This window comes from Phaethon aethereus (genome assembly GCF_964289735.1).
Source record: "Phaethon aethereus genome assembly, chromosome: 3".
In the NCBI taxonomy this organism is placed as follows: domain Eukaryota; kingdom Metazoa; phylum Chordata; class Aves; order Phaethontiformes; family Phaethontidae; genus Phaethon; species Phaethon aethereus.
The window spans coordinates 102,438,056-102,461,361 of record NC_138576.1 but is presented as its reverse complement, the minus strand read 5'-3'; the positions used below and the strand labels follow the sequence as shown (position 1 = coordinate 102,461,361).

The window sequence follows — 23,306 nt, the reverse complement described above, 5'->3', positions numbered from 1 at the left end:
TTGCTGTTTTTTTAAGTGGATGATGGTTTGTTACAAAAGTGTATCGGTTTTCAGACTATACATGAGCCTATCTGAGGCTTGGGTTCTCTTCTGTTTAACTGAACAGAAATTGTAAGGTTTTTGTTTCCTCTAAGCCCTTCCTTAGTTTCTTTTATTCATCCATTTTTTGAGGATATTCTTTAGTAGCACCTGCGTTTTTGTTAAGTTTGCCTGTTTGGAGAAAGACAATGTTACTGGGATTTGAGGGGGTTTTTTATAGAATTTTTGACATAAGACAAACAATAGGTAGGATACATAGGGGTACTCTGTAGGAATGTAAGAGCTATGTTGAGGAACTTCTTTGACTTTAACTTAAAACAGGTGTTTAGTGAATATGTATATCTTTGTGATTTGGCTATATGGCAATACCAGGTAAATAGGGATGAACTGGAAAAAAAATCTACATTATGAATTTTAAAATACTTTTTTTTTTCCTGACAATAAGATGACCTCTTCAAATAATGTATTCTTTTTAAACGGTTGTTCTAGTAATGGTTTACTCCACTTACCTAGTATCCATTTATAGCAGCATTTTTCTTCAACATATATGTTTAGTTCCATCTAGAGTTTGTTATTACCTTGAATCTAACACTGATGTTTAGGAAGCATGGCTGAAAGTGAGTAAGCATTTACTATTGTATACAACTATTAGACTTGGGTAACACACTATTCATATCAGTATCTCTGTTTTCCTTTTATTAATAATGTTATTATTAATAAATTATTATTAAATTAACATAAAATTATTAAAGATAATCATTTAGAAAACAAAAAATGCACACTGTAAAATAAAGCAGTCTATTAGAATTCAAGCATGCAATAAACAAACTCAATAAAATTTGGAGTCATTGCTGACATAAGGCATATGAACATTTACTTAAGGTTAATCAGGAAGCATTAGGAAAATCAGGAAGCATTTACCATGTGCTACAAGATATTTTTCGTATTTTTTCATTATGTGTTTTGAAAAGTAAACTGTAACTATGTATTATTCCTACCCTTACATGATGAGATGTAAGGATGTAGAGTGCATTTGTTTAGTATATTTGACACCTAAAAATCCATGGAACTTAATTTGTAAGTTTTTTCTACTGAGACTTGTTAAAATGGCATAGTTGAGATTGTTTTGGAGTGAGATCCTCTTGTATATGCCTGTACTGAACAAATAAAAGAGGTAAGTTCCAGGTCAAGTCTTGATCTAATGTGTACATGATTAGGTTATTTTTACTGGGAGAACTGTGGTTCTGGTACTGTCATTGTGCACTATTTGTGGCCTTCAAAAATAAGCCCATATTAAGACGTGTGATGTGGCTTTACAGATGTTTGTTTTCCTAGGTTCCTGACCAGTATGGAACAATCAGAGCAGTAGCAGAAGGAAAAGCAGATCAATTTTTAGTGGGTACTTCACGAAACTTTGTTTTGCGGGGAACATTTAACGATGGTTTCCTAGTAGAGGTACAGGTGAGAACAACTTTTTTATTTTTAACACAAAAATGTAAAAGGTTTCCCTGCTGGTGTGTTACTTTAAGAGCGTCTTTATTTTATTCATTGTTAAATCAGGTGTGTTTTCTTTCCAGGGACATACGGATGAACTCTGGGGACTGGCATCCCATCCTTTCAAAGACTTATTTTTAACATGTGCTCAAGATAGGCAAGTGTGTATGTGGAACTCCGTGGACCACACACTGGAGTGGACCAGACTCCTAGATGTATGTCAAACCTTTAACATTAAATATAAAGTTGGAAAAAGGAAAAAGCATGAATTTTCTGAAACATCCTTGTCCCATGTGATTGCAAGAGAAGCAAAAATCCTGTAGTTACGGCATTAAAAACAGCTATTTGGGAGCTTTGGTAAACTTAACCAGGCTCATCAGACATTGTATGGACTGTAATCTGGTTACCGTTGTCTGATGCCATTCTAACAATCCAAGTCCAAACTCAATGACCTTTGTTCTTGTTAGAGTTTAACTTTTTTCCCAATTATTCAAACAATTCGCAGAGGATATCATATATATGTGCAAGGTTTGGCTTTAGAAGTCCTTTCTTACTGTCATCATTCATTTCACGTTTTTGGTAATTCTGTCCTAATATCCAACCAAAAGTTTCTTTTTACAGAGAAATTTAGGCTGATGCTGATACATTAGAAGAAATTCTGTTTGAGGATTATAAGCGTGCTACTAACTACTAACTAACTAGTTTTTCACCATGTCAGTTCCCCTCAGGCTTTTAGAGTAGCTTTGGTACAAGGAGAGGTGTTTGACCCTAAGGAAGTGAGCGGGTGAATGACGTGTCTCTGCCTCTCTGTTCAGGAACCGGGGCACTGTGCTGACTTCCATCCCAGCGGAGCAGTGGTTGCGATAGGAACACACTCGGGCAGGTAAACACCTTTCAACTGAACTGTGAAAGTTTGAAGGAGACAGTTTGATACTAGGCATCTTATATATTGGAATTCACATATCATTTGGTTTTAATTCTTTTTCCTTCAGGTTAAGTAGCCTAAAAAGGTTGGGGGAAGGGGAAAGATCTTTCTTAGGTGAGTTAGATGAAGCCAGAAGGATTATTTGACTGTTGCTAGGCTGTTTTGGTTTGTTAACTACTGTTCATGAAAGCCCAGATGTTGATTCTTTTAACTATTTTTTGTGGGGGGGTTCCATGAGCATTCGTTATTGGCTTTACCAAGTATCATATATTTTAATACTCTGTGTGTGTGCATGTGTGACATTGGTTTATAAAACAGGTACAGTACAGATCTTTCTCCTTCCCAAATCAAACACACTTGCAACCTTCTAAATTGACATAGAAAGGCAAGTGAACAGGCTAGTATTTTGATTTTTGTGTAAGACAGAGTTCAACATGGCACGTTGCTGCAGTGAAGTGCTATTGAGCTGTTCCTGTTCATTCTTAAAATCGTTGCTTGTTTGAAAGCTATCAAAACCCAAGCCAAATCCTTTAACTCAGGCTTCTTTCAGTGGTGGAAGAAAATTGTTTTAATTCATATCCAGGTTCTGACTTGTTATCGTCTCCCAAGAAAGGAGTCCCACGGCAAGGGATTTTTAGCAAGTAACAAAAAATGGGATATATTCATAGCATTAGAAAGGCGAGAGGAGCAGATACTAAATCTACTGGCATTTTTATTCTGTTTTTCAGTTCTACCTCATGTTTGGCAACTCGATGATAAAATAATGCTTAGTACATGTGAGAAGATTGGGGCTGCGGCAGTAATTTGCCTCCCATAATTTTTTTTTATGTCTAAAATCCATTTTAACATTGGATTTAAAAACTGCTGAACATGAACAACACCCTTCAACTTTCCTGGAAAAACTAAATGTTACATACTTTTTAAAGAGTTTTCTTCTCCAAGATGAAGATGTTTCACTAAATTCATTACGTATAACATCAGACTAGAATACATAGTTTACCTTCCTAAGAAGAATCTTGATGAGCTCTTGTATATTTGGTTTTCACATTGCAGCTTTCCATTTTTTCATCTCTTTCAAATTATGGCATTAAATTGAACACGTGTTTCTACTTTCATTAAACAGAGCAGAAGATACTGGCCCAATAGTACTTGAAACAGGGAAAAGGGAAAAGAAGGTCAGGCTCAATTTCTTGAGCGTTATTAGACCTTTTTGAAATTAGATCAAAGCCCAACGAAGGCATATTGAGCAGCTGAAGCATGCAGTCTTGTGTTTGCTTCTGCCTTTTTCTTTTTCCCTCCCGGAGCATTTTAACATTATTTTGTCAGTTCAGCACTTTTTGGTTTAAATTCATATTTTTTCATTACTTGAGGCAACCGGTTTATACTGTGTTGGATAAATTTATGATGATGGCCTTGGGTTCTTGGTGGGTTTTTTTTCACCCTGTTCTTGGAACTGAGCAGTTATATTTTCACCATTATATTTTATTGTGTTCTGAAATTGCATGATGCAATGATAGGTTTGAGATATACAAATGAAACTGAATTGAAATGAGACCTGGTAAATGCACAAGTGTATGAGAAATAAATGGACCTGTGAATCAAGACAAACAGAACAGTTTTAAATTTACTGCCTAACCAACGGTATCTCGTGGTGCTTTCTGTGCCAGATAATCCAGTCCAAGGGAGTTATTTCCCAAGGAATGAGCGCTGCATGATATATCTCAGTTAACATATGAGGGAAAATAGTCTCAAGCCTGTAACAAGTTATTTAATAACTTAGTTGATTCATAGGCCAAAATGCATAAAGCCAATATTTTAAATTAGTTTAACTTGTTTAGAGTTTGGTAAACCTTGGATGTGTCTGTCTTGTTGTTCTAGTGCTGCTCTGCTTCCAGTATGGAGGTCAGTAAAACAGGGGTATAGAACAGAACATTATGAAAGTTGTGTTTGATGGTTAAAATTGTGACATCTGAAGAAAACTGAATTTTCTACCTCTCTTCCCATTCTTGGCTGTTGTTCCACAGCGGTGTATTTTTATCAGGCCAATATGTCGTGGTTTTGGTGTGGTTTTCACATATCACTTCCCATGATGAGTATTTTGGTATAATTTCCTTTTTTGGGCTCCCTGCAAATGATCTCCTGCAGGTTTTGTTAACCACTTCTTTAAATACCTTCTGTGTGCCTGATCATCAATTGTCTGGGGTTAAGCCTGGTTTGGAGAGAACACATACTTTTTGCGGATCCTGCTGTTTGCAGGAAAGGCACAGCTGAAAAACTAAAAAGGCTGGCAATCAGGAATCCTACCAGAAAAGTGGGTCTTTCAAAGCACTTTGCAGATCCTTTTGCCATGCTGCCAGAGGTATTGTTTGCAGGGAAGTAGACCTTTCTGTGACTAGTCATGTAGAATACCTTGAGTGCTGTGCACTGCAGAAAAAAAGACTAGAAAGAGTCTTACAAAAATACAAACATTATTAAGAAAACTGGAGGCTGGAGGACATGACCAGCATAAGCCAGAGCCACAAGGAAGTAAATCAGTCAATAGAGCTATTGAGAGTTTATACCAGTTCAGTATCTGTTGTGGTATTTGAGATGAAGCCGCCTAAATATCCCAGGGAACTGGGATGAGTTGGTTTGTTCACTCTGCCTAATGCCTTGCAGGTTCAACATTCAGTATTAAATAAACATGGGAAGTGCAAGTGTGAGTGCAAAAATATATTACTACTTTGGAATACTGTTTCCCTGTTGATTTTCATCAGAAAAATTCTGCACAGATGTGAATTATCAGTAACAAATGTCTGTCATGGATCAGAATTTGTTTTCCAAAAGAGAGCTGTTTAAGGGGGTTTGTTTCTAAAACCACACTTTTATTATAGATAGGCTATTAGTGGTTTTTTTTAAAGCAAAGGATGGGAAGACAAACGTATGAAAATGGCAAAAGTTCTGTCTTGTTTACATGAACTCACAAACAAGTTAAGCATGTTTATCTTCGCTAAGAATTGGGAGAAAATCAATGAAAACCAGAAAAAGCAAAAGAGCTTTGTGGAAGAAGGCTGCTTTTGGTTGCTACTGTGCTCATCATCAGTTTTTATATCCACGCACTACAATTATGCTGCTCAAAATAAAGAAACAGGCATCATGTTGTGTCATCTTGCTAAATAAATAGATTTTACAGTGTACTACCTAAGTTTTCTGGTAAAGCAAAAGGTCTTCCAGTCTCCGGTTTCACTGTCCGTGCACAAGAGGTGCGTTGCCCACCTGGGCTGAAGCAGTGAGGAGCCTCCACCCTGTGCTGGATTCAGGAAAACACAAATAAGAGTGAGGCAGTGGGGCACTGGCTTTCAGACCAGCTTTTCGTGTTGCTCAAAAACCAGATGACTTCAACTCAGTGATGCCTCCATCTGTGTTCTTCACGCTCCTATTGTTGTCCCATCGGGATGTACTTTTGGAGCAGTTTTGCTGTCGTGATGGAGTGATTGCTTTACTTTCTGTGGTGTCAAAATGGCATAGGTACCCTCTCTCTTCCCCCCTGCCAAACCCTTTTGTGGTTTTGGATGGGGTTTGTTTATTTATTTATTTTGGTTTTTTCTTTAATATCCACACCCCTGTGAGGGTTATCAGCCAGGTAACATTTTAGTGGAGCATTTGGCAGGGTCAATGGGGGGCATAGTTTGAACTAAATAGCAGAGTAGCAGCTTGTAACTCCTAATGCATTCAGAGAAACCTGCAAAGCTTCGGTGTGTAGATTGGAAGAAATCAAAAGTCCACTTTCAGCAGAGGATTACAGGAGAGAAACTCTGAGTGTGGTTTCTACTGCTGTCCAATGCAAACATATTAGCATATTTTCCGCTAGTTCCATCTGCCTTGCACACAGATTATTCAGCAGTCCATGGCATGTGGGACTGGGTTTTTTTTATGCTTATGTCATTTAATTTCTTTTATGTGGTTCTCTAAGCACAAGCTGGTTTTAAGCCATTGGGACCAGGCCACTTTCCAGACACCTAGCTGCCGGACACTAGATGAATGCGAGCTGGAATCTCATCTCCATCCGTAGAAAGCAGTGATGTGCACTGTTGATATATGTTTAATATTTTTATTAAAATTCCATTGTCTTTGTTTTACTAATGTTCCCTGTATTTAGAAGTTAGGTGGGCATCTGAACCATTGCAGAACGCTCAGGTTCTGCTCGTCTTGCTGTCAGTGGCCATTACAGTGTACGGGCTGCTGAGTTTTTGTAAGCTTCTCTGAGTTTTTTACACGTGCTTCATAACTAATACTGCCAGTTAAAAGTTATTGTTGAATAATAAAAAATGCAATTAATTACCTTAGTTATAAATCATCCAAGCAGGAAATAAATAAAAAAACTGCCAGGTTATGAACCATCACATTTCAGTAAATGGTTATTCCTTCTTACTTTGATAAACTTATTCATATAAATGGAAAGGACTGAGGGGAAAATACTGAATTAGAATATACTTTGTGTTTAAAATGAGCATGGAAGTGTTTTCCACTCCCTCCTACTACTTCTATGTTTATTTTTTTTAACTTTGTTTCATACAGATTGAAAGGTCAGTTTTTATATCAAAGCTGTTCTTCAAAATGGGGAAGAATTAGTAGATTAAAATTCAGCTGTAGCCTTAAGGCTTCAGGATGATACAGTGCAGTCATTTTAGCTATCTGGTGGCATATTTATCATCCAGTAGACATTTTAGTGATTATTACAGTGTTCAAGGAAGGGGGGAAAAAACGGGCTGTACTTAGAATCTTTTATATATATTTTTTGCTGAAACTTTTATCGCTTTGTGAACCAGAAAGACGTTACATTAAAAACAGATGTTCGCTGTGCTGCCCTTGAGGGGCTAGCGTGAGAAGATGAAGGCAGGCAATGCTTACTGCTCTTGTGCTGGCTTTTTTGTTCAGTGGAAGTGATACTCATTCGAATTCTCCTCTCTCTAGGTGGTTTGTTCTGGATGCAGAAACGAGGGATCTGGTTTCAATACACACTGATGGCAATGAGCAGCTCTCGGTGATGCGCTACTCAATAGGTAGGCAAACTTGTTTGTTCACAGTAATTGCTGATAAATCAAATGTCTGTTCCGTTAAATGGTGCTAAACTATTTCTCAGTCTTTAGAAAAGGCAGAGCTTTGAAAAAAAAAACATTTAAGATGCTTAATAGATAACTGAATGCTTGGTTACAGATTTGTTTGTGTATGCTAAATCTTGGCGTTTTGTAACTGCAAACATTACTGTCGCCTTTCCCAGTCTTTCCTTCACATTGAACTGTGCTGTTATTAAAAATGTTAGCTTTGCTCCCAGAAAAGTTAGAAGTTCCCAACTGAATAGTTGGCAGGTTAACAGAAAAGTCTGTAAAAAGCTTAATATTTCGGTAATATTTTAATAAACTTCTTACTTAATTTTCAAGTTTATTAGTACAAAACGATAAAACTAAGCTCAGGTCTGTCTGAAACACAGAGCTGTTCATTAAGTATTTGCTATGGGATTACATGGAGTCCAAGCCAGTATTGAGACTCCTCTTCAGATGTGAACTGAGATCATCAGAGCCTGAATCCTCTCTGTTAAAACTGGATGGAACAACACTCTAATAAATCTGTTTCTTGTTTGCTTTTGGATAACATGCCATGTCAGTGGGCAAAATGTTCCTCTGCTGCTGCCACATCTGCCAAGCGCAGCATTTTATTTTAAAGCACTGATGCTCATTGACACTAGAGGTGTTTGGTCATGATTCAAGGCAACTCTTGTCCATGTACTGGTTTGGTTTTTTTAAAATAGGGACAGCACCGGTTAGAAAACTGCTTGTAATATTTGAATGCTCCACTCCTTTAGGCATTTAGTGCTGATTTATATGCAATCCCCACCCCGAAAGCTAAGCTAACTATAGAGTAAATACTGTTCTGCATTTTCTGTGATACAGAAAACTCAAACCTGCCTGCTGTCAACAATTTCCAGAAATCCAATGCAATCTGAGGATTTATACCCTGTCCACTGGACACTTACTTAAAAAAACAGAAGTGAAAGAACTTGCCCAAAAAACATGCCCACAAAGTAAAAAGATACTGACTGAAAACCAATATAACATAAACACTTACGTATCCTTAAATACAATGTGTGAGCAGTAGTTTAATTGAGACTATTGTCTTAGTGATAAATCTGAAATCATTAAAATTTGGAAAACAAATGTTTTGTTAATTTATATCAAATATTTTGTGTTGTAGATGGCACCTTACTTGCAGTTGGATCCCATGACAACTTTATTTACCTCTACGTAGTAACAGAAAATGGAAGAAAGTATAGCAGACATGGAAAATGCACTGTAAGTTTTGGAGCAAATATAACCAGCAGTTCTCGCATTTTGATGTTATACATACGCTAAGATGTTAAGCATCCAAGTGTCACACAAGTAGTGGAGTTTATATTAGTCCTTACATGAGGGTGTCCCAGTGTTAAAAAGACATACTATTTTTTCCTTAAGTGTTTAGTGATCTAATGTCTTGGCCTTAACTTCAGCTGTCTCACGTAAAGAACATCTGAACTTTAGTGGGATTTGCAAATGATATCATAAGAATAGGTTCACATTTTACGTGTGAAGTGTTTTTTTTAAGGAATGCATCCCCTGCTCAAAACACTTTTCGTATGTTTGTCACCAATTTCATTTCTTTAGTTTTAAAAACAAGAGAATTTCTCTAGCTGCCTTGTTAATTTGAAAACGGGAGGTAAGGGGACCATAAGGCTAAATTGTGGGTTTGGTGCATTGTTTTTTATTTCTAAGATTTTTTTTTTTTTTTTTTTTTTTTTTTTTTACAACCTTTGATGCAAGACTTGCAGTGGAAGCTCTCAGTTCGGGGGAAGCAAACAGGCATTAACTAGCCCTCCAGTCCCATCTGTGGTGTCTTTGAGAGATGTCTACCTGTCATTTGGCTGAGGATGCCCCACACCACTAGAGCATGGGGGTCCAGAGCAGCCTGGGTCCAGCTGCTGCTGGGGGCACGGGGCCACCAAGGCCGTCAGCAGCGGTGGATTTGCTCTGTCCCTGTGGTGTGCAGGCTGGCAGGGAGGGCTGGGCGCTGGCATGGGATGCGGCTGGGAGGGAAGGCTGTTGGGCCTGCTGGAGACTCCTCAATGGCAGGGCTGTGGTGCAGGGTGAGCCAGGGCACCCTGCAGCCCCCAAACAGGGTGGTGATGGGGTTAGCTGATGGCTCAACGGCCGTGAGGCGAGAAATCAGGTCTGCAGCCTTCCCGGGGAGCTCAGGCAGTGGGGAAAGGACTCAGCCTACAGGGAGGTCAGACCGAGGGCCCAATGGGGATGGCAGCACCTTAATGGCTGCACCTTAATACAGCGTTTTACCCCATCGCTTGTTTTTTAACCATAAGAAATGAAATTACTCAGAGATGGCTAATCTTAACATACATAATATCTAACTTGCTATGTAAATTAAGGTCTCTGTGAGCACTTTGAAGATGTATGAGATCATTTATTTATGTATACTGTATGTATTATATATCAGGAGAGAGCATATTATAATTTAAACCAGCATTTGTATGTATGTCTGTCCCTCTGCCTTGGCAGGAAAGAAGTTTTTAAAAATTGGGATGGGAGAAATGAGCATTGTTATACTCGGGCAGAAGCGTTAAGGCTTCCAAGCAGACTTCTGTTAACCATTTTTTTCAGACTCAGTGCCTGTGTGTAGAAGCCAAAATTAGCAACCCTGTTTCTGTCAGGTCCCCTGACCCTTCCAGCTCGTGCAGAAGGCAGCAGCGTGCTCGCTGAGCAGGGTGAACGCTGCCGATCGGGTTTCACGCGCCCCGTGCCTCTGCGCCGCTGCGTGCCAGCACGCCGGCGGGTCGGCACCGGCGAGATGCTAAGCAGGGAGGCACCCAGGCACGCTCGGCACCCGGAGCACTCTCCTGGCCACTGCTTGGGCGCTGGCACCGCGTCCTCCTGGCGTTCTTCTGTCATTCAGTAGCCTTGCGGGTCACCTCCAAGTAGTATGACTCAGTCCTCCTGGTAGTCAGCTTCTGGTTGTTTCTTCCAACTTGAATACGTTATTTGAATACTTTCAGAAAGACTTTACCTACTGAACCACTGTCAGCTGGTGCATAAGGACTGTATGCCTGCTGTTATATTTAAAGCCCTTCTCAGTCACGACCAGGCTTCCCACCGCTGCCGGAGAGGCGAGTCTCTGACCTGTGAGCATGTTTCCACAGTGAGGGATGGTGTTGGTTGTGATCAGAAAGAATTTCAGATGAGCCGAAACAACCGTTTCGACTCGTGCAGCTGTTTTTTGAGGGCTCCAGCTATGCAGACAGCAACGTGAAGGTATGGGCTGGGTTATGAACTTCCAGTGTGTCAGCAGCTCCAAGGTAGCGGGTGCTGTCTCTGTTTGTCTTACAGCAGAGAGACCCGTTAGCAAAGGAGGAGCAAGCACCATGCGTTTACCGAGCGGGCTGTGGGCTGAGAGCCACCCGGGCAGCCACGCTGAAGTATTTCATATGCCGGACTTAAGCTGAAATGATTAGCGTGCCCGTCCTATAGGCTGTGGGCATTTTGGCCCTTGCTCCACTTAAGTCTGAAACAGATAAACATTGCCAATGAAGAAAAGGGTTTCCATCTAGCCAGACGGTTTTACTGGCCAGTGATGATGTGAGTAATTATGTTGGTTGTATATACCAGTACAGAAAAGGAAAGAGTAAAATGTTGCCTTATCAGTGGGCAGCCACCAAAGAAAGATTTTAATAGAAAACGGGATTGTCCTGGTGAAAGTACTACAATGATGTTCCATTCCAGTTCATCGTTCGGTGATCGCTTGCGTGAGGGGATTTTGCAGCATGGAGCATCCCGCTCCCCCCCCCAGCCCCCCCCCAATTGCTTTGTTCCCTCCCCCGCCATCCCCAGGAATTTTAACAGCTGCCAAATGTCTGGCAGGATTTAGTAAATGGCTGACCAATTCTTTTCCATGTTGGAGTTCGCTTGCAAATTTTGAAGACTTGGAAAATAAGGGGGGGAGAAAAAATCCTAGCCAATTGTGCTTTTTTTTTTCTACACACACCCCCGCCCCGTTTGCATGTCGATATCATATATCCCACCCATGACTGCAAAGCAGTTATGTCAATACACCGTTCCTCTGCTTGTGGCAGAAACTAGTTCATAAGTAAATAAATCATAAAGGCTAGCTTTTCTCCTAAATGCTTTTGCAGTCTCTCGCAGAGGACCTGGGGACAGGGAGACAGAGACGGGTGTATTTCTACGTGTAATTCTGGAAGCAGTCGGCATCTCTTACAGCTCTCCATAGAGGGAGTTGGCATGGTGGGTGGCGCGGCAGCCAGCGCAGTGCTCCAGCGAGGCCCTGGCGTGGTGGGTGCAGGCTGGGCCGAGGGACCTCGCGGGGGGCCAAGGGACACAGTCTTCGTAATGCCCACCGAGAGAGGGAGATGAATCGGCAGCTGTCAGTCAAGAAAGTGGCGTTTTGTTACCTGGAAGAATGACTAGGAAGGGAGAAAATGGATGGTCTTACAAGGGGAAGAGGAGCAGTAAGAAGAAAGGGAAGGGTGAAACTGTCACTTCTGTTAATTTCCTACCTCGTCCTCTACAGAGAAATAATTTATTCCTACCTTATGCATATTTGCAGCTTCTCTGGAGCTTCTCATGTCTTTACTATTATTGTTACTACTACAACTACCAACAAAAAGTTCGTGCACAAGAAGAATACTCTGACCAGGTGCATTTAGCTTCTGCCTCAAAAACAAAGATGGGTGTTTAGCCCTCAGTGTGCTCTTGATGGTGATAACCAAGCAATTAGGCCAAAGTGGTTTGATTCTGGGGTAGGTGACCCTGTGCGTATAGGAAAGACTCCTTTCAAAGCTGGCACTAACATGCATGGAGTCTAAGATAGAGAAATAAAATAGTCCTAGCTGTCACTTTGCTATTGGGATCTAAAAATGATGCTGTGCAAGTCACTTGCCTTTCTCAGTTAGTAGCAATGTATACTTTCTTAATTCAAGTAGAAATGTGAGTTAATCCATATTTTAGCAATGTATCTCCTAGGAGTAAATCATTCTGGGGTCCAAGAGGGACGACACCCTTTACAACTGAAGAATCCACCATGCGGTGGGAGAGGCACGATGTCCAGCCTGAGTGCGTTTAGCTGTTAGCAAGCGTGGCACTGGGGAGTAAGGAGCCTTTAAAAGAGCACAAGTGAACTGTGGCAGACCTGGGGCGGGTGGCGAGGTGCTTCGTTCCTGGTAGCTGTCCCATCTCTGGGTGCAGCTTCTGCTTCTTTTTGAATTAAAATACTTGTTTCACATTGATGCCACTGCATTCTTCTCCAGGGACATTCCAGCTATATTACACACCTTGACTGGTCCCCGGACAACAAGTATATAATGTCAAACTCAGGAGACTATGAAATACTATACTGTAAGTATGAAAAAAATACACTGGAAAGAGAAGTACATATTAGCTGTCAGAATATTTTAGAAGAGTATATTTGATCAGGACTGTACAAAATGCTTACTGACAAAGGAACCAGATTGAACTTGGGTAACCTGATATCTTGATGTTATTCAGAGCTGTGTGTTACCTAATGGCAATGCCAAATAAATATAGCTTACTTCTTTACAAGGTCATAAATCAGTTTAGCAGTGTAGAATTTACAGAACAAGTGGCACTCTGTTTTGATGTTGGCCCAAAGTTCTGTAGATTGAAAATAATATATACAGTTGCCTAATTAGTGTCAACAGTACTAGTTATTTTGGGGGAATAAAACCAGTGGGTCTGTGCCACTGTTCTGTTCTGGGGTTTCTTTTTTTAAACTTTATCTTGGCTGGTGGTGTTGAAAACTAGGGAAAGCAATAATACTACTTTAATGAGTTGGTGGTAATAATGTTTTTGTATTTGTCTTTTTTAATATGTGAAAATACAAATCTAACAGATAGCGGTTATGTCAAAAGCTCAACTTGCATAGTGCATGTCGGTCTGGTTTTAAATAGTTTTTTTGTATTCTTGCCTTCCTGTGGCTTTAAGTAGAGCCAAGAGGATTGTAGTTCTTTCCTGTACAGGCAAGGAGAGCCATCAGTTTAAATATCTGTCACCTTAACATGTTCTTTCTGCCTGTCGCAACTTAGGTTTCAAATCTGGATAGTGCAATATCTCAATCTACCAAAAAGAAGTGTTGGTGTTTATAATTGCCTGTATAGGGAAGCAAAGAGCTGTGACCCATTAGTACTGGACTGGTGAATTGAAAGATGGACATTCTCCTGGGAAACAATCTTTCCTTTACTAGTTAGAAGTTTAAAATCAGTCTAAGGCTCCTCTGGCAGTAGTTTCTCACTGTTTTAAAAGCAGAGCTTCCTAAATGATTGAAAGGAGCTGGTAGAAAGGAGAAATTATTCTATTACAGACTCTATTAAAGCATTTTGTAGAGTAGGTAGCAGGGGATGCAAGCTGCAGGGAAGTGTTTTTGAGGTATGGTGCTCTGAAAAGGGAAATGAGAAGTAAATGTGACTGAAATACCAAGCGAAGCTTCAAGTATCTGGAATTTGATAAAGGTACTGGTCTGTCTTTGCCTCTACACTGTGATTCCAGATTGGTTTTTAGATGCATTTATTTACTGTTATAGCACCTTCAAAGAGCACATATGCAAATATAAAATTATATGGCATAACTTGTCATTCACTTTTTTTACAGGGGACATTCCAAGTGGCTGTAAGCTAATCAGGAATCGTTCTGACTGTAAGGATATAGATTGGACGACATACACTTGCGTGCTAGGCTTCCAGGTGTTTGGTAAGCACCATTTAACTTGCTTTTAAGCTATTCACACTGTGCTTTCGTGTTTTCTTTTGATTCAATTTGTTATTAGAAATACGCTGCTAATGATTATTGAGGATGGTGCTGAGATGACAGACCAAAGAGACTGACCACAATACTTGTCTGAGATACAGAGCACTGGCCGCTCCATAGACAATGTATAACTGATTTCTATTTAGCCTCAAAGTTTGGGATTTGATTTTTTTGCTGTCATTTTAGGCTACCAATTTTGGAGTGATTGAAGCAGAAAGCTGGCATTTTAAAGTGTTCACATGGCACATGTGCATTCTCCTTTACTCACCTTGTTTTGGGATAGGAACAAGACTATGTGGGTGTAGGTTATAGTTCATGACTTAAAATCATGACAGCATTTTGATACCTGTAGTCAAAGGTGAGTAATACACACCGTTTCTGAAGAGTAAAAATGCTTTAAAGATTAAACAGGTTCTTTACCTAGTAGTTTATTTTCACAATGCACAAAAATTTACAAAGCTGACAGATCTGATTTTGATAGTGCAGTTGGAGACTGTGGCCAGACAGTTCAAACTGCTTTTGCTGAAGGCAGCTCTGTTGGCCATAAATGAGGAGACTCTCTGTGAGAGGTTGAAAAGTATGGTTCAGCCTGTCGGTGTTGTAAAACCAAGTTGTGTGAGCAGGACGCTGAATGTCTCACTTCTGCTGCTGAGATCAGATACCTGCCTCTGTTCTTCATGCAGGAAACATCAAAAGCAGGTAAATTAGCAATTTCTTTAGAGGTGAGGATTAGGTCTACAAATCTTTTCTTCACAGCTACTAGGAGTTCAACTTTGAATATCAGTATATATGCAGGGTAGAAGAAAACCAGGTAAGTCTGGGTGCTTTCAGTAGCTTCTGACACGTATTGTGCGTCTTTTAAGACTGTCACATGCTTACTGAGCAAGTAGTCTTAAGGGATTGCAGTTGATTTGTGGGCCACTTGTGTGGCATGTTGGTTGGGTGGAGGGCGTTTGGTGCCTTATAACCAGGCTTGATTTCCTTTCTGGGTACCAAAGGTCTGAGGCAGACCAGGGAAAATAAAGGGGTCGGAGAGGGAAGCTGACTGCTTGATAAACTGCATAAATAATTCTGACTTGTTTGGAGCTTGAGGTAGGTAGCCGAAATAAACAGGAGCCCGGTGTTTCTGCAGCTGAGTACTGTTGCTTATTGCTAGTTTGGTGAAAATAGTGGCTCCCATTAGGCTTGTGAACCGGGTTGTGTACATGTCTGCTTTTATTCAGTCTGTCTGAGTGAAGTATGGAGTGACTGGCTGGTTCCTCCTGTGAATGTAAGCCTAGGCTGACAAGGAATTGGTCCACAGCAGTCGTTTCCTCACTGTCTTTGCTACTGTAACTGAAATAATAGTGCAACCCAAATGCCTTTTTTAAAAATGGAGTATCAGAAGATTCAGGAAACACTAGAGGAAGTGAAAAATAAAACTCTCTGTTGGACACTACTATGACATCTTTCTCCAGGAGCAGTGAAAAAACTTTGTAAGAACTGAATTTTCCTTCTGGAACAGCCTTGGAGCTGATGCCATTTTACATTTTATGCAGAGTACTTATATCTACCAGAAACGTGGAGGTAGCAGACGATGGCTCTGTTGCTGCTGAACTCTTACCACTACGTTTGGTGGTAGAGCAGACAGAATAAGGGGAGCAGCGCTCTGAATCGCAGCGCTTTCCCAAAAGTGTTGTTTGCTCCTAACCTAAGGAGATGAGGTGTGAGAGTGCAGGAGTTTGGTTTCACATCTAGATCATTGGCTTTGTCCCTTTAACAGCCGTCAGATAGAAGCTACTGGTGACTGGGGCCAGGCTGGAGGTGAGCAGCTCCCATAACCACTGTTTTGAGAAGCCTTTTTACTTTCTGTTTTTAAAAAGTGGTTAAGTCTGCTGATCCTGTCTGCATTCCCTTTTGGATTAATACAAACTTTAACCACTCTGGATTTAGTTTAATTAGTCTCAACTGCTCTCAAAATCTTCAGTGTGCCAGAGGACCTGGGAGTGAAATAGATAAAGCAGATAATGTGATGTTATTCTAGGGCAGAACAGAATATATTTAAACTTCCTAGCCAAGATTGATCATGCTTTGATTTTTACATTGTCTAGTAGTCTGACACCCTTTGCAGAACCTTAAAGTTATGGCTTGGTGTCAGACAAAGGCAAGTATTTTCCCATTAAATCAGACGGTGCAGCTAAGCCAACCTAGCAGATATTTGCTGCCCAAAGGAGAAGTCTGGCTTTGACCTGAGGGTCAGCTGGCTCGGGGATCCAAACAAGCCGGGGGCCGCTCACTTTGATGTTCAGGAGAGAGGGTTAAGTTTATGGGATTTGGGCTTTTGGGGTATGTGTTTTACTAATTTAGCCCTGTGGATAGTGTGTCCATAGGCTCAGGCATTGCAGTGTTGTCAGAAGAAGAAAGAGGATGGAAATGCCTCATTCGGATGAGAATAGCATCGCTCCTTTTTGGCAGTTGGTATTACTGTATTGGCTCAGCAGTATCATCAGTCTGCACCCCGAGCACTTGAAGCCACTCTTCATTTCGTGCACGTTTCCCACGCGTTCGTCTGAGCAGATTCTTTTAGAGAGGCTTACTGCTGGCTAGCAGAATTTATTAAAATTGAAATGCTGCTGTCTTACCTAATAACAAATATTATTTTGTATTTTTTGTTATGTTTACAGTTATTAAGAACTAAGAACTTGGTCGTATCACTGTCTTGTTTTCCCCATGTTTGCCTGATGCATTGAAAGCAAATCCTGCTGTCTTATGACAAAGGGCTGTCTTACCTTTAGAGCTGCTAAGGGAATTTGTGAATACTAAGAGATGTAATCTTGAATATCAGTCTTTTTAATCTTAAATTAAAAAGAAGAGGAAATAGCATAGCTGTTTGGCACAGTCTGCCCAAGGTGGTAGCTCCAACTGCAGAAAATTGATTTGAAGTTCATTTATCACTCGCACGTGATGACAGTATTTTATATAGAGAATGTAGGAGAAAGTTAATTAATTTTGAGCTGCTGGAAAATTTTTATAGTATATATTTTTCAGATTTATTTCAATTTTGTGGGAGCACTAAAATGTTTCTGAATACTTTCCTTAGCATTTCATATCTTTATTTAGTAAACTTCTTGCAATGTATTCCATTGGCATTGTAACAAGCTTAACAAGCTGCCTTTGTTATACTTTGTAGAAAATAAAATTCTTACACCGCCTGCTGAAGAATGGAAAAAGACAACTTTAAAGTTAAACACTATTTGCCATTTTACTTAAAAACAAGAAGAGATCCTATGGGACTTTGAAAAGGATAAGGCAGTTCTAAGTCAGCGTTTTGTGCTGTATAAAATAGTAAACAGCACATGGTTTTTATTTTACCAAAGTCAGTGATTGTAAGGGAGGAAGATATTTTCATATCTGATAATGGACAACCCTCTCAGTCAATTAGACATACATCTTTTTGGCAAGGGGGGTGAAATTGGGGGGGGGGGCAATTCCTTCTAACTCCTGAACTAATCAGAAACCCAAGTCTGAGCTGTAAAAATATGGTACCTTTGACATAAATTAATGTATTATAACCCCTTGCTTACCTTTTGTTCAGCTTTTCTTGCAGATGTAAAACATCAGTTTTATTACAGGAATCTCTAGGGTCTTTATTTTTTGTTAAAACTAGAGCCTCCTCCCCTCCCCAATTTGTTCAGTGTATTTCATCCAGGCAATGTTGTTATTCTTTTGTCTAGACATATCAGTGTCATTCTTTTCACTGAAAAGCATATTGAATTCTACTTAAGCACTTGACAGCACTTACAACTATGAAACTCGTGCAGGCTGGGTTTCTGTGCAAAGTATCATCAGTCAGTTTTCTCCTTTGAATCATGCAAATACTAGAAATTGCTCCAGATTTAAAATAAAACCAAAAGAAATCTCTGCATAGTATGTGGTACCTGGGCTTGTTCCATGTGAAGCATCCGTCTTGCTTTTAAAACATTTGTGCATGAATGACAGTGTTAAATTAAGAATTGGCAGGTTTAGCAGCAAACTTCAGATTGAGGTAAGCTTTAAACAAGACTGAAGTTTTGAACAGGAAATCTATCAAATCTGAGAGGTTATCCTGACTGAGGCTGAGGATTTAGGGGGTGCGGGAGCGGCATTAGATTAGCAAAATATTAATGACATTTAATACAATGCGTGTTCCATTTTCCAGTTAAATGTCTGTCTTACCTTTTGTTAAGCTTTCCCTTTCTCACAGCTTTATAGCTTTTATTTTTGTTTATGGATTATCTTTTAATTTCTTTCTAAAATTACCATGGCTAAATAATCTGCTCTACTCTCTCGTAGGAGTTTGGCCGGAAGGATCAGATGGGACAGACATAAATGCCCTTGTCAGATCCCACAACCGAAAAGTGATAGCTGTTGCTGATGATTTTTGTAAGGTCCATCTCTTTCAGTATCCCTGTTCCAAGCCAAAGGTAAGTCTAGACCAGTCTAGTCTGTGTGCTTGTTTGCATTGCATGAAGCTTTTCTTGCCAGACACCTGCTTCCAGCTCAGTCATTTTGGAACCTGGCAGCCAAATGACTCTTTTATATCTGAGAACAGTGCTAGAGACAAAAGCATGGTTCTCCCCATTAAGTTTATACAAAAAAATAGAAAATAGAAAATACAGCACTCCTAAAAGTGAAGTAGCAATAGTTATCCTGAAGTTCTGGAGCAGAGGCTTGATGCTTTCTGTTCCCTGGCCTTGGTGTTAAGTCCATTACTTCTTGCATTAAGATCTAAATCTGTCCCAAGTTACAAGCCTTATGAAGAGAGGGTGTATTGGGGCGGCAGAAATAATACAAATATAATTCTTTACTCTTACATGAATAAAGAGCTCTCCAGAAGGGCTAAGCAAAAACAGTAGTAGTTTTGGATTTCAGTATCATGTGCTCTTCTAGTCAAGGATGTTATTTATCTTTCTGCTTGTTTTCAATAGGCTCCAAGTCACAAATACAGCGCTCACAGTAGTCATGTGACAAATGTCAGCTTCACCTATAGCGATGGTCACTTGATTTCAACTGGAGGGAAAGACATGAGTATTATTCAATGGAAACTTGTAGAGAAGGTAACTCTACCACAAAATGACATTGTTGTAGACATCGGTGCAACCAAAGTGCCCATTCCTGCCAGTGAAAATGCTGTACAGTCTCCTGCACCTCTTCCACAGCCTTTTAATGAAATGAACCAAAACGAAAGTGTAACTGGCAGCTCTCCGGCTTCTTTGGAGAGCAACTTGGAGCAGTCTGTGGAGGCCAGCGAAGAGCAAAGCGAGGAGCAAAGTGAGGGAAGCAGCCTGGATCCCGCTGAGCCGGGCTACGAGGAGCCCTCCAACGAGACCAGCGAGGAGCACAGCGAATCCACAGTCACTGAAGAGCAGCAAGATAACTCACCAGTGTCTTAATGCTCCCAGCTCAGGCAGTTATTATTTTCCCTTGGTGTGCGTGCTTTCATTACCGGGTGAGGGTTCAAATAGGGAAAAGTAGCTGAGATTCATGACCACTCCAGCTTTTGAGTTTCAGTGAGATTTTTAGTCTGAGCTTCAGTTCAGTGTGTGGAACCATCCCAAGGGCCTGGCTTGATGGTCTGTGTCAAGATCTGGTCACAGTTAGTAGTGGACATTACCATAGATCCATTTCAGTTCTGAAATTGCTGTCAGGAAGTGGCATGAAATATATACTGGAAAAAAGGTTAGCTCTGAGAATTAGCTGAAGTAGACCACCTTAACTAAGTGAAAGTGCTTTCTTGAAAGAACTAAGCTGATGGGAAGCGCTGAGCTGTTCCAGAGGGGAGTACTGTGCTGCTTTTTCCAGGTGCGAAGACAAACAAAACAAAAGAACAACCAGAAAGCTCTTTGTAGGGCTCTTTTCCTTTGTTTTTTCGTAATGAGAAAAATAGAGGAAAAAACATAATGATGCCACATGTATGGCAATGCCTTCTTGATCTAACACGTATGCAATTTTCTAACACTACTAATTCCTAGTAGAGTCTGGATGTGCTTGCAGTTGGTCTGCCCTGGGTGCTGCTAGTTCTAAGGCAAATCCTGTCGAGGAATGGTGTCAGCTGTTCCATTTTCACAGACTATTTAATACCAGACTAACCAAATACTGGCATGTTTCACTTTTCATGACCTGGAGGTTGATTTAAACTGTAGGACATAATGGTCTCTTCAAAGAATTGCTTGTCTGGAGAGTTTGAAACTTAAGAGAGTCTTTACAGTGACTTTGACATGAACAGCAGAGGAAGCGTGGCAAGAACACAGAAGTCAGATGGGCTCCGGAGTTAAACTTTAAGCCTTCAAGCAGAATTTGCTCCATCCCTAGTAGGAGAAATATAAATACAGTTAACTTAAATTATTAAATTGGTGCTTAGGATTAGTATATTAAGTTGGTAATTTTTTCTTCTGAATTTTTAGAGGTGACTCTAAGAATCATTAAACAGCAATCTCTTCTCCCAACCCCCCACCCCCCCCGGCTCCTTTAGCAGTTGTGATATAAGCATACAGTAATTTAGATGATTATGTGATTTTGTTTTGGTTTTTTTTTTTCCTAGACTTGCTGACCTATTATTTTTGTGATTTTTTTTTTTTTGTTTGTTTCCACCCCACCCCTCCCTGGGTTGCTCTAAGCCATGCAGCTTTCATGTGGCTACACCTGGCCAGTTACGGGATATCTTGGCATTTGTTATGCATTTGGAAAGTACTTTTTTTTACGGTTTGTCAGATAGCTACATTTTTTTTCTTAAGTCATACGTTTCCTACTTTAAAAAGAGATAGATTTACTGACAGATATCCATTTCCTATGTACTTGTTTATATTTTGATTACATAGAATTTTCTTTTTTAACTTGCTGCATCGTGCTGGTATTTTAGTTCTTAGTTAGAATATCATGTTTAGAAACTTTGGATGAGTTCATAAGTCTTAATTGTGCAAGCGTTTACGTGATTGTGCCATTCCAAAGTGCATCAAAACTGTCATTCCCTTACTAGTGTCTTCTCAGGAGAAATGCTACAGATCAGGTATTTAGTCATCATTTGGAAAGATAAAAACAAATGGACTCCCAAAGGACATTTAGAACATTTATATATAAAATATATAAATATATATATACACACATATATATATAAAAAAAAATATCCTCTTGTTTACAACAGTTCCAGAAAACCTCAAAGTAGTTCCCTTCAGATGGAGGGAGATATGGATTCCAAGCAACCCATCTGTTTAAACTGTGCTCTGTACATAGAGTTTTACTGGAGAGCTCTCGTATGCCTGACTTGCAAATTTGCCAAATAGCAGCAATGGAAGATAAAGGTCAACTCATCAAAGTACTTGGTTCCAAATAAGGAATATGCTGTAGGTTTAGAAAATAATCTTAGTAAAGGAGAAAGGATTTTAGAGCTAACGAGGCACAGAGCGCTCTCTGTCATTTTTATGAACTCCACATAAGCAACACATTTCTTTTTGGAACATCTGCCACCTGGGGTTGCCATGTAAAGTGAGAGTAATAGTTGTGATATTCTTGTGTTTGTAGTTCAGAAGACTCTACTAATATGCAAAAAGCCTTACAGCTTTCAATTGCTGGCAACTACTGTTTAACAAATAATTAAATCTGTGATAATGGATGGAAATGGGTGGGATTATGTAACTGTAGATGTTTTAGAAAAATAATTGTGAATGAATTATGATTAAGAGTGTTTCATGTGAAGATGTTTGAGCCATTTCTATCTATCATGCATTCCTGTCTCAAGGCAGAAAATTTTGAAGATTAAAAAGAAATAAAATAATCAAAATAATATATTGCAGTGTCTTTCTCCATATCTGTTCTAGTTCCTTCTGTATATAAAGTGGGTGCTGTAATCGCAGTTGCAGTATCTGGGTCTGTGATTTTGGAAGAACCTTTTTAACTTGTGCTTTTTTTATAACCTTCCAGACTGCCTAAAAATAAGTTAATGCAGCATCTCGATTAATGCTGGCACGCCTAAATATCGATCTTGGTTACTTTTTGAAAGTTTTGTGACATTTCCCTTTTCCATTTTTGATTAATAGCTTGCTAGCATTGTCCTACTGCAGCTAATTGATGGGCAGCAGGGGCTCACAAGTAGGTATTTGTCCTGATGTGAAGAGCAGTCTACCACCCAGCGTTCTGCCAGAACCTTTCTTCTGGAAGTGATGTGAAAAGTACAGGCTTATTTTGGATATAACATGTTAAATACCATGATGCTTCCACAGTCCTGATAGTCTCTGTCCAACTGCAGATGCAGAGGGTCACAATACGCTTAATATATTCCTTGTGAAAGATTCTCAGTCTTATAAAGGGCTTTGAATCGTCTCCATTTCTTGCAGCTGGTTTCTGCCCTTCATAAAAGGGAGTGGGTGGTGTAGAGAAGAAAGAAACCTCCAAGATAGACAAATACCTCATGTTTATCCTTGCTTAAAGGAAAAACAAACAAAAAAACATCACTGCCACCCCCTGAGTTTGACTGGAAACCGCAACGACTCTTCCACCAAATTGTGGGGACAATGCTGCTGTTCTAACTTGAGCAACAAGCAGATGTCCTACGGTCATGCTGTGCTGTTTCCAGCACGCCCACAACATCGTGTACCACTTGGCCCTGGGGGCAGCTGTGCAGTGGTGTGCTTTTCCAGGCTCTGCTCCCTTTCTCACCAAATTCAGCACAAGGTTTTTGCCGCCTCTTCTTCTGGGATGCTCTGTAAGGCAGGAGTCTTGCTGGAGAGTTAGGTAAGCTGGTCTTCTGTGAGCCTCCTTCATGCTGAAGGCAGGATAGGGCTCTCAAGTGCCCCTTCTTCTTTGGGACAGAAGCATCTGCTGCCAGCTTAGTTAGCTGCAGCGATGGGATTTGTCATGTGGAGACGAAGTTCAGGCTGGAAGCTCCACTGAAGGCATAAAACTGTAGCTTTGGGGGTAGAGTGGCTGGAAAGCTCTGGGGGTGCTGGTCGACAGCTGGCTCGGTACGAACCAGCAGTGTG

The 23,306-nt window shown here is 40.2% G+C and overlaps 1 protein-coding gene across 1 annotated transcript in view; it reads left to right on the top strand.

Annotated features, from left to right (window-relative positions):
• The window catches only part of EML4 (EMAP like 4), a gene marked incomplete at its 3' end in the record, with an annotated part of 92,843 nt that extends 73,119 nt beyond the window's left edge, over positions 1-19,724 (top strand). The window contains exons 16-24 of the mRNA XM_081998041.1: positions 1,375-1,500; positions 1,617-1,748; positions 2,349-2,416; positions 7,412-7,500; positions 8,690-8,787; positions 12,801-12,888; positions 14,158-14,256; positions 18,625-18,755; positions 19,260-19,724. Of these exons, the coding sequence (XP_081854167.1) occupies positions 1,375-1,500; positions 1,617-1,748; positions 2,349-2,416; positions 7,412-7,500; positions 8,690-8,787; positions 12,801-12,888; positions 14,158-14,256; positions 18,625-18,755; positions 19,260-19,724 (1,296 nt within the window). The remainder of the gene's footprint in view (positions 1-1,374; positions 1,501-1,616; positions 1,749-2,348; positions 2,417-7,411; positions 7,501-8,689; positions 8,788-12,800; positions 12,889-14,157; positions 14,257-18,624; positions 18,756-19,259) is intronic.
• Positions 19,725-23,306: the final 3,582 nt, after the last annotated feature.